A 12,071-nucleotide genomic window follows, 5' to 3' on the forward strand; every position below is an offset into this window, starting at 1 on the left:
GTGATGTTTCTCTGGTGCTCAGAACATTGAGTGACTTTAAACTGCAGTGGGGCTGAAAATCCAGAGTCTGTGTGTCCAAGAGGCCCTGCATGTTCTTTCCTGAGCTTATAGCTCAGCACCCTCCTGTTTTTTAGTACTCTTTCTTGATTTTTGAGGATATTAAAGCATGCTTCTATTCCTTTTAAACTTGCCTGAAAAACTTTCCTTAGACACTTTCTCTTTTTAATTTATTATATTTTTATTGCAAAGTCAGATGTACAGAGAAGAGGAGAGACAGAGAGGAAAATCTTCTATTCACTGGTTCACTCCCCAAGCGGCTGCAACGGCTGAGGCTGTCTTGAACCAAAGCCAGGAGCCAGGAACTTCTTCCAGGCCTCCCACATGGATGCAAGGTCCCAAGGCATTGGGCCATCCTTGACTGCTTTCCCAGGCCACAGGCAGGGAGCTGAATGGGAAGTGGGGCTGCAGGGATTAGAACTGGAGCCTATATGGGATCCCGGCAGCATGTTCAAGGTGAGGATTTTAATCGCTAGGCTATGGCACCGGGCCCCAGATGCTTTCATGGCTTACTCCTTTACTTTTATTTCTAAAAGAGCTGCATAGTCAAAGACGCTTTGCCTGATCACAGTACATAAAATGACACACAGGCATGTATATACTAGTGTGTCTTATTACCCGGACTCCTTTGTGCTCTGCTTTATTTTCTTCCTCCTAGCATTTAGCACTGTGGAATATGTAATAGGAATTAAAATATTAGTATTAAATATTAGTATGGATAAAATAACACTATGTATGTTGTGAAAAATATTATAAGATCAGAATATAATGTTAGAAAATTTTATAATTAACTTGTAGATTAGAAATGGAATAGAAAAATCAACTTTTAGCCCACACTTACTGGTCTATGGAATAATAAACTCTTTAAATAGTACCTATATGGAAAACAGTCACATACCAGACAGTCTGGCACGGTAGCCTAGTGGCTAAAGTCCTCTCCTTGCACGTGCCAGGATCCCATGTGAGTGCCGGTTCTAATTCTAGCGGCCTCGCTTCCCATCTAGGTCTCTGTTTGTGGCCTGGGAAGGCAATGACGGATTGCACAAGGCCTTGGGACCCTGCACCTGCATGAGAGACCTGGAAGAGGCGCAAGGCTCCTGGCTTCGGATCAGTTCAGCTCCACTGTGGCCGTTGCAGCCACTTGGTGATAAAGTCAGTGGATGGAAGATCTTCCATTCTGTCTCTCCTCCTCTTTGCATATCTGACTTTACAATAAAAATAGGGTAAATCTTTTTTTAAACGTTTTTTCTTATTTTATTATTATTATTATTATCATTATTATTAATATTTTATGATATAGTTCCATACGCTTCTGGCATTTCCCTTATCTCCCTACCAATTCCCTCCCACCTAGTTCCTCTATATCATTACTAACATATAGTTCTTCATACAAAATCGTAAGTCCATCATTGTGGACATGGACAATGGCAGAGAGTGCAGCATCCTATTGTCATATAGTAAACTTCATTGTAACTCCATCTTTGTCTGGAAGTAGAAATGCATACTGCATTGTATCCTCACATCTGGATATGTTAGTCTCCCTTTCATAGTTACTGTACATCCCCTTAAATGAAAAGTCACAGTACAAAATCAACAATAGGAAGAAAAATAGAAATTTACAATGCTATAAAGTTAAATAACATGTTACTAGATATGACAGTCTCCATTACACAGCTACTATACATCCCCTTAAATGAAAAGCCACAAAAATCAACATCAGGAAGAAAAAAGAAATTAACAACACCAAGAAGCTTAATAACATGCTACTAAATGACTAACATGTAACTGAAGAAATGAAAATCAAGAACCTTCTTGAAGAAAATGATGCTACTGTATGATCTACTGTTTTGAAGAGATGAAACTAACAAAAAGAAAAACATCAAAATTCATGAGATATAGCTTCCACTGATTTTTGTTGATGAGATGTGTGTGTCTTCTCGCAGCAAATTAATGGGTTTTGTTTTTAATCCAGTCTACTAATCTATGACGTTTGATTGAGCTTAAGCCAATTACTTTCAGGGTTAATATGTCTGGGTGGCAATTTGTTCCTGTCATTTTAGCAATGGGTTGTTCATTGATTTAGTCTTCTGTTGTCATGTCGGCAACGTCCCCGTCGCCGTGTACCCCAAGCCAAGCGGAGGGTCTAGGGTTACAAAAAGACAACACACTAGACGACAAAAGACAACACGCAGTGGGTCACTCTTGTAAACAGAATGCCATTTATTTGGGGTAAGCAGGCCTCTTTTATAGTCTTCCTAGTTCCTCCCAGTATTATTCCAATGCTCAGGCAACTCCTAAGCTCCCCTGGGGGCATCTTAAAAAAGGGAAGCAGGGAAGAGGAACTTGTGGTCAAGCCAGGGGCTAAAATGCATTAGGCCAAGATTGCCCATTCTGTTACCCCTTAGAAACAAGCTAAGCTGTGGAGTTAACCCTTGGGAGACCAGGACCTGCATTGTCATTTTTCTGGGATGTTCTTCCCATTTGCCTTTGGTTTTGTTGGATGCTATTCCTCTTCTCTGTCAAGAGAACATCTTGAAGTATCATTTGTAGGGCAGGATTGGAAAAGGCAAAATCTTTTAACTTTTCTTTACTGTGGAACAATTTTATTTCATTTTCAAAGACAAAAGAAAGCTTTGCTGGATATGTTATCCTGGGCCGACAATTTTTAGACTCTGGAATATGTCACTGCATTCTCTTCTTGCCTGTAGAGTTTCCTGTGAGAGATCTTCTGTGAGTTTAATTGGCATCCCTTTATATGTCAGTTGATTTTTTTCACGTGCACATTTAAGGATCTTTTCCTTATGTTCGATTGAAGAGAGCTTGATGATCATGTGTGGTGGTGAAGATCACTTTTGGTCAAGCCTGTTGGGAGTTCTGTGCCCCTCCTGGATCTTGTTTCCCAATTCTTTCTCTAAATTAGGGAGATTTTCTCTTATTATTTCATTAAATATATTTGTAAAACCAGATTCTCTTTCTGCACCTTCTGGGACTCCCATAACTCTTATATTTGGCCTCTTAATAATGTCTTTCCATTCTTGAATACTTTTTTTTGCCTGATCCAGCTCTGCTTCCAGCTTTTTGTTAGCTTCCCCCTGGTGACAGGAAATATCTTACAATTCTGAGATTCTTTTTTCTGCTTGCTTCATTCTATTTTGGAGACTCTCCACTGCACTTTTAATTTGCTCTACTGTGTTCTTAATTTCTGATATCAACCTTGATTTGTTTTTTTTTTTTTTAACGATTTATTTATTTTGTTACAAAGTCAGATATACACAGAGGAGGAGAGACAGAGGAAGATCTTCCGTCCGATGATTCACTCCCCAAGTGAGCCGCAACGGGCCGGTGCTGTGCCGATCCGATGCCGGGAACCAGGAACCTCTTCCAGGTCTACCATGTGGGTGCAGGGTCCCAATGCATTGGGCTGTCCTCGACTGCTTTCCCAGGGCACAAGCAGGGAGCTGCATGGGAAGTGGAGCTGCCGGGACTAGAACCGGTGCCCATATGTGATCCGGGGCTTTCAAGGCGAGGACTTTAGCCACTAGGCCACGCCACCGGGCCCAGCCTTGATTTGCTTTATTGCTGCTATTGCTTGTGTAAGATATTCCTTAAATTCTTTGAACTTTTGTATGTGCTCCTCATTGTTGAGCAGAAGCTTTATAATGAGTTTTCTGAATTCTGTATTCCCCATTTTCTCGATATTTTCCTCAGTTAACTCTGATGTTGGCACAGGCTTTTGCTCCTTTGCAAGGGAGTCTTCAGTAATATTCATTTTGCCTTTGTGTCTTCTTTTGCTCTTGATCATTGTACTTCTGGTTATCAGATTTTTCTCCTTGGGGCAGGTTTCTAAGCTGTGTCACCCACAGGTCTACAGTTTGATTTTACTTATTGCAATTGGCACACAGCTCTTTGTTTGCAGCCAATTATGCTATTCCCTCCAGCAAGTTCCAGGTCTGGGTTCTTTTTTTTTTTTAATTTTTTTTTTAAGATTTATTTACTTTTATTACAAAGTCAGATATACACAGAGGAGGAGAGACAGAGGAAGATCTTCTGTCCGATGATTCACTCCCCAAGTGAGCGCAACGGCCTGTGCTGTGCCAATCCGATGCCGGGAACCGGGAACCTCCTCCTGGTCTCCCACATAGGTGCAGAGTCCCAGTGCTCTGGGCCGTCCTTGACTGCTTTCCCAGGCCACAAGCAGGGAGCTGCATGGGAAGTGGAGCTGCCGGGATTAGAACCGGCACCCATATGGGATCCCAGGGCGTTCAAGGCGAGGACTTAGCTGCTAGGCCACGCCGCCGGGCCCCGAGGTCTGGGTTCTTATGTTAGATTTCACCATGGTCTCCGTAGCCCCAGCTCCTGGCTCACCAGTCTCCACCTCCTCTGCTGTCGTGCTGAGGTTGCACTGTTGTCTGTACAACCTTTCTGAGGTACTTGTCAACTCTCATATTTATGTATCCTTTACTTTAGGTATGTTTTCTGTTCCTGTGTAGTTATATAGTTTATAATGGTTAGTGTCCTACCTGAAGTCATGGGGGAATTTAACGAGGATAGTAGTAACCATATCTGTTTACTAAATTTCTTTGAAACATTTGCATTTAGACACAACATCAGTAGCAGAAGCAAGACATAATCCCAGCATAGGGGAGGGAAGTGTCGGTGGTCTGACTGGCAGTTTGAGTGCAAGTGGAAGCCACATGGATCGAATAGGAGCCATCCGAGACAACCTGAGTGAGACCGCCAGCACCATGGCGCTGGCAGGCGCCAGCATAACAGGCAGTCTGTCAGGAAGTGCCATGGTGAACTGCTTCAACAGGTAAGAAGGAGGCCGTTTGGGTTGGGTTGGGCTCTGCCTTCTCTTACCTAGAAGTTACAAATTAGGTGAGGAGAATTCTGAACACAATGTGTGAACCAGCACCAATATGGACTGCTGCACTTAGAGGTTCAGGAGTTGAACTAATGGTGCCAGCCCCTCTGACTTTTATGCTTTATACTGAAGTGTGACAAAGCTCTGCATCCCAGATGAGAGTAATATGGCGTATTTAGTTTAAAATCTTTTGTGTCTTTTTTATTATTCTCCTCATACTTTGTCAGATGGGTAATTTTTCCCATTTCATTTGGATGGGTGTTACTATTCAGTGTGGCTGCAATTTAAAAAAATTAAACAAATTAAAGCAAGAAGAAACGAACAGTAATGGTTTCTAAGATAGCTTTGCATAACTGGGTTTGCATATTTTCCAAATGCTGACATTACATAAGCTTGGTTTTATCTGCCATCCCTCCTTGAAGGCTGGAAGTACAAGCAGATGTTCAGAAGGAACGATGCAGTCTAAGTGGAGAATCTGGCACCGTCAGCTTGGGGACAGTCAGCGACAACGCCAGCACCAAAGCAATGGCAGGATCCATCCTGAATTCCTACATCCCGTTGGACAAGTAAGGAAAAAAGCTGTCATAAAACCAGAAATGCTTTTGAGTTAATTTAAAGGGATTATTCTGTTCAAATTAGATGGTGAATAACAGTTACTGACTATCAAGTCCTTTGGGAGAAGAAAATGGTGAGATGTCTACAATAAGCAAACAGGAAGTAGGTTCATGGTTGCCAGGAACTGAAGGAAGGGAAGAATAGGCACTGACTGTTACAGATAGGAAGTTTTTCCTTTGGGTTGGTGGAAGTGTTCTAAAGCTAGATGTTGATGATGATTAACAAATTACATAGGCCAAAAAAAACCCTCACTTAACTATACTGTTTAAACAGGGCAATTTTATGATATATAAATTACATCACAATGAAACTGTTCTTAAGGGTAAGAAAGAAACATGGGACCTGAAACAACACAAGCAGCAAATGCATGTATTAGTTAAAAAAAAAAGAAGCAGCAGCATTATGAGTTTTTGCTAGGACATGTCGTTTAATGTGTTCTGAGAGCTTTTATATAAGCTTTGCATTTTTCACACAGAAACTCCTCTCCCTTAGCTGTTATCTGAATAAAGATTGCAAGGAAGTCACCTTATACTGCTCCTCTTGTGTTCCAGAGAAGGCAACAGTATGGAAGTGCAAGTCGATATTGAGTCAAAGCCATCTAAATTCAGGCACAACAGTGGAAGCAGCAGCGTGGATGATGGCAGTGCTGCCCGAAGTCACGCTGCTGGTTCATCCAGTGGCTTGCCGGAAGGGAAATCCAGTGCCACCAAGTGGTCCAAAGAAGCAACAGCAGGGAAAAAATCAAAAAGTGGTAAAGTGAGGAAAAAGGGCAATATGAAGATAAATGAAACCCGAGAGGACATGGATGCCCAGTTGTTAGAACAGCAGAGCACGAACTCGAGCGAATTCGAAGCTCCCTCCCTCAGTGACAGTATGCCATCTGTAGCTGATTCCCACTCAAGTCATTTCTCTGAATTTAGTTGTTCTGATCTAGAAAGCATGAAAACTTCATGTAGTCATGGTTCCAGTGATTATCATGCCCGCTTCGCTACTGTAAACATTCTTCCTGAGGTGGAAAATGACCGTCTGGAAAATTCCCCACATCAGTGTAGCATTTCTGTTCTTCCAAACACTGCTTCATGTTCCGAAGTTCCACAGTTGGGTCATATTGCTGAAGAACATGGCAACAGTGGAATAAAACCTAATGTTGATTTGTACTTTGGTGATGCACCAAAAGAAACAAATAACAACCACTCACTTCAGACAATGGACTTGAAAGTTGCAATCCAAACTGAAATTTAGTCCCATAAATGCTGCAAAATAAATATCACTGAACAACATTGTTTGGAGCTGGTTGAATTACGTGTGACTACTTTACAGTTACCAGCAAAATCCAGGTTTCACAATCCTAATGCAGATGCATTTTCTATGTTCAGCAAAAGCATTGTGTTTTGTGTGGGTCATTATTACCAAACTATGAAACGAAAGGCTTTAAAAGTGCATTATTGTAAAGATAATTAATCTGCAACAGCAAAGAATGTTCTGTGTGTTTAACACAGAACATTGCTTGAAGCACATATTTGTGTCTTTAGATAGAAGTTTGGCTTTATTTATAATCAATATAAAATACTAATGGAGTTCTACAGCATTCTTACGAAGAAGAGTTGAGGATTGCAGATCAGTGGTTAGTGACATTTTATTGAAACCACTAAGGGATACTATGTAAAAGAACTTTGCAGGTTGCTCTGGTATGTGATATTCTTAGTAAGATTTCTGTTCATAACTGGTCAAAAAAGTAACTGGTCAAAAACCGGTTTTCCCCTTCATCTGCAATGTGGATATATAGAGAGAGCTTAATGCAGCCCATTCGCAACCATTTGGATACTTAGATACTTTGAGCAAGATTGTGGCAGCCTTTGCACAACTTTGAAATAGAAATACTTGGTACCCTATATATCTCGCATCTTGACGATGTCATCTTAGAAGAAAAATATAAAGGTAGGTAATTAAGTATACTGACAGCAGCAAATAAGATGTATTAAAACTGCAAAAATAACACCCCAGTAGGCTCTAAGTATTACAAAAAAGCCACCTTTTTATTGAGTGCTAATGCCTTTGGAATAGAGTGGGCTTTGAGGGCCTGGTCTGAGGATTTTGCTGTTTTGTTTTCCATAATGTCCTATCACCTTGGATTATATCGAAAAATACAAGAAATAGATGAACATAAGTGTGATTAATAAAAATGCTGAAACAGTATTAGCCTACCAAAGACATGCTCAGCTTCTAGTGAATAACATTATGCCACATAACCTCAGTTTTGAACACATGTGTATCTTTGCCAACCCTGGAAGCAAAACTTGGAGCCGAGCCTATACCAAGGCCCAAAAGACCCGTTTGATTGGCTCAGTTTTCTTTTGCTTTTGTTGCTGGAAGATGCTCAGTTGACATAAGCAGAAGTTATTCTATTAATTTCCTGGTATAGAGTCTCTTAAAGCAGGTGAAACTCAACTATAGCAGTTTACAATGTCCCATCTCACATGTTTAAGTATTACCATTATGGTGCTATGGAGCATTTGCTTTTGATAAAAAGAAAAATGTCATGGGCTGCAGTCTTTCTTCACTTCTCTTCACCAGGTCCAATAATATGCTTATAACACTAGTGCCAGTTATTTTATTTGATAAAACTTATTATGTATTTGTATATTTGTTTGCATCCCAATCTGGTTCAATAATGAGTGTGTAAAATGCCTATGAAAAATAAATGTAAATACTAATGTACTGATGCTGTGCATGATGTGTTTTTAAGAACAAGAATGTCCATCTGATACATGGTAGTATTTGTAGATACAAGAAGACATTGAAATGATCCTGCCTTCTGATTGCACTTTCAAGTCATGCCTTTTCCTTCCCATGATTCTTCTATTCATCAGATTTTCATTTTTCAGTAAGCTGGTTGAATTTAACCACAGTAAGTAAATCATTACATTGTGAAGTGAGATCTATAGTATAAATTGTCATCTTAGAAAAGTAAAAAGATGGAAAGGATTATTACAAGGATACTATTCTGGCAACACGAGATGGTAAAAATGGAACCATCTGAAATCAAGTTAGTAATAAATGCTTTCCATTGTAACCTTTATAAAATGAATAGTAGATGATTTTTCTGTTTTCCTGGTACTTGTTTGATATAAGGAAACTTTAGAAAGTATGTGGGAAAAGAATCAAGACATATTTTGGTGCAGATGTTTTTTTGAAAGCCAGGCAGTTTTTCATAAATGCCTTTTCCATGCATTTAAAAAAAAAAAAAAAAGACCTTGTTACTGTGTCTCATGAAAATAATGTTGAGTGCCCTGACATTTCTGTGATGTCTAAAGATAAAACGGAAAGTGGTAGGAATACAGAGGAAGTGGTGTCATGTGTAGCCAGTGCATCCGCTTCGCTGTAGCCCCTCTTTTTTCCCTAACCAGTACCTCCTCAGTCTCACCTTAAAGTTCTAGGCCTTTCAGTTGACTCTGAAAGTTGCTTGTCACCCGAGATTTGTTAACCTTGACTTAATGTAGAACCAGGCCAGATTATTACCCTGGAGCTCCACTCTGGGCTAGACTAAAATAAGGAATACCCCAGGGTATCAAAACCCACCTAGACTCACTGAAATCTTTTTCAGACCTGTGGTACTTTATTTTTCTTTAAGGTCTACAGAAAAAAAAAATCACATGGTAGTGAAAGAAAAAAAATACACAGAACAATATATTGCACTACTGATTACACATACCACCAGTTTACTGGCTTCTCTTAAGTGTACAACACAACAGCTTGAGAACACAGAATTTCAGTTAACTTCTTGATATATTCAAATGTACATGATCCATCACTCATTATTTTTGTTGGAAATTGGGTTAGATTATAAAAATATGAAACCGTTTTTAGAGCATATTAGGTATGTTATAACTGTCAGAGCTATTGATTCCTATTTGGCACGATCAGATAACTCCTGATTCACAAATGATTTTGTCTTCCCATTCAGAAACCCTCAAAGCTGCATTTCAAATGGTTCCTTTAAATGGGTTGTCTTGCTTATTCATTACAGAATAACATTGCTAAAAGCCACTGACTCTATGTAGCAGGTAATTTTGAGTGTCTGAAGTGGTGTTCTCCACTTGTATAACAATCCTTTAACAAGTGAAGAGTGAAAGGAAGTTTGTGGTTTTAGTTCCAGATGGAATCACTATGCCTTTTGGTCGATTTTGTGAGTTCTACCAGCTTGCTCGCTCAGTAGAGTTACAAAGTTGAAGCTGAAGATACAACTTAGTACCAGATAAACACTCTGGCTTCAAGGAGCTTTTGTCATTGTAAGGAGAAAGACACAAATAAAAAGCAAACAACTAGGTTAAAAAAGTATCATGGGTGTAATGGCAATGAGTGGCCGGAGTAGTGGAAAGAGCTGCTGTTTTAAACAGGACAGACAGGAAAGTCTGCTTAGAGGGCCCTTGAGCAAAGGCACGAAGGAGTAAAGAAGGAACCATGTAGACCTATCTGCTCAATGTGCTTTTCAGAAACTGGTCTGCTGATTGGGTTAATGGATGGTCTTGAAGTTTGAGTTTGATATCTAGTAGGTCAAGTCTGCCACCTTGTTTTTCTTAGAGAATGTCTTGTCTGTTCTTGGCACTTCACATTTCCATAACAATCTTAAGGCTTTCTGCCAATTTTGAAATTATATAAAATCTGCAATTATCCCTGTTAAAGTCTTTCACATTATTTTGATACTTGATTTTTTAAATGCTGTTGGAATGGTTTCTTTTTAAAATGTCATTTTTTTAGTTGTTACTAGTAGTGTACCATTAATTTTAGCATTAATGATCTCTGTCTGGGGTCAGCATTGTGGTGCAGTAGGCTACGCTGCTGCTTGGGCTGCCCGCAGCTCATATCCCATCCCAGGGCTGGTTTGAGTCCTGCTCTTGTGCTTCTCACCCATCTTCCTACTGATGTGTTCTGGGAGGCAGCAAATGATGGCTCAAGTGCTTGGATCCTTGCCACCCACACGCGCCACCCTGCTGGAGTTTCTGCCACCCCCCATGGAAGGCTAGGAGTACCAACTGCTTGAGGGGATCTGGGGAGTGAGCTAGTGATTAGGATTCTTTCACTCTGCCCTTAATAGAACAAAATAAACATTTAAAAAGAACATGCCTTTTCTGTGAAATACCCAGTCATCTATTGAAGAACCAGTGCCTTGAAATGATGCCACTTTGTAATCTGAATACACTAACTGAATGGCCCTGTGAAGGGGGTGCACTTAGCCCCATGTTCAACATGAGGTGCATTGCTTGGCCTAGAGTTGAACAGCTGCTAAGCCACAAAGTTAGGATTCAGAGTGTTTCATTTCTCTGGATTATGAAATAGTGTTGTCTTCTGGGTCATTAGCCCTGGCTAGGTCTTCTAAGTGTATGGTGCAGAATAGCAGTGACTGAAGCGGGGTGGGTATTGTTGATAGATCACTCTCAAAGGGACATGTTTTAGTATGTCGGCTTTTAACTGCAACATTTGGTGCATATATATATATAGTTTTCCAAAAGTTCATGGGAAATGCATATTATGAAAAAGTGCATGGACTTAACATTTTATGCTGAAATAAACTATTTCCATTAACTTCTTGGAGTGTTACTAAATGAAGTAAACTGTCTTACATTTTTAATTTGCCCAAAGACTCCTTCCCTGGAAAATGTTAAATTTTATTGGCTACTCTTAATTGGAGGGAGGGGGCATCTGTCATATAATCATGATTTATTTCCTATAATGAATTGTCGTTTTCAAGTATTAATGTGGGATAAACTTCATTATCAGAGTGTGTAGAACTGGAATTATGCCTTCCTTGAACACCTGGTAAAAGCTGTGGCCAAGGCTGTCTGGGTTGATGTACAGCCAGGTTTTTAGGGCTAGTGAATACCGCATTTGGATCTATGTAATTTGAGCAGTAAGGAATGACAAGCACATTCATCTCTAAGAGTTTATTTTAGAATGTTTGGGCTACCTTTTGACAATATACTCCTGCTTTAACTTTTTTTTTTCTTTTTGCCTTCTAGCCTTTTGCCTGCAGCTCCCTGAAGCAGCTATTTCTGTATTCATTGCACGAGGCCATTACAACTTAAATATTACACAACATACTGTCTACCAGGTACCTTGATCCTTAATTCTGAACTGAAAAAATATTAGGAAACCAGAATTTAAAATAATCATAAGTAAATAAAACAGGCTCATGAAATCCGGATATTTTCTTAAATATTCTCAAAGGTATGACAGCCACTGTAACATTTTTTTCAGTTAGTATAGCCAAGACACTTTTGCTTTTGTGGGCCTTTTCTTGTTTGTTTAAGGAAAATGAAATGTTTTCAGCTAGATAAAGGTTGCTTCAGAGATAACTAATAAATTGATGATGTAAAGACAGCTACTGTTGAAAGTCAGGTATACAAGAATTTATTTCCCTATTTCCTCCCTCTTCCTTTTCTTTCCTTTTTGCTTTATTCCCCTTTCTAGTCCCTTCTGCCTACATTATCTTCTCCCATAACAAATGGAAACCATCAGATATATATATTATAGTTTT

At 39.7% G+C, this 12,071-nt stretch overlaps 1 protein-coding gene across 1 annotated transcript in view; it reads left to right on the top strand.

Moving 5' to 3' along the window:
- The window catches only part of RNF19A (ring finger protein 19A, RBR E3 ubiquitin protein ligase), a 53,073-nt gene extending 44,819 nt beyond the window's left edge, over positions 1–8,254 (top strand). The window contains exons 8-10 of the mRNA XM_004580633.3: positions 4,657–4,870; positions 5,344–5,487; positions 6,088–8,254. Coding sequence (XP_004580690.1) covers positions 4,657–4,870; positions 5,344–5,487; positions 6,088–6,778 — 1,049 coding nt within the window. The 3' untranslated portion in view covers positions 6,779–8,254. The remainder of the gene's footprint in view (positions 1–4,656; positions 4,871–5,343; positions 5,488–6,087) is intronic.
- The last annotated feature ends 3,817 nt before the right edge of the window (positions 8,255–12,071 follow it).

Source organism: Ochotona princeps, chromosome 9, assembly GCF_030435755.1.
Source record: "Ochotona princeps isolate mOchPri1 chromosome 9, mOchPri1.hap1, whole genome shotgun sequence".
Taxonomy (NCBI): Eukaryota; Metazoa; Chordata; class Mammalia; order Lagomorpha; family Ochotonidae; genus Ochotona; species Ochotona princeps.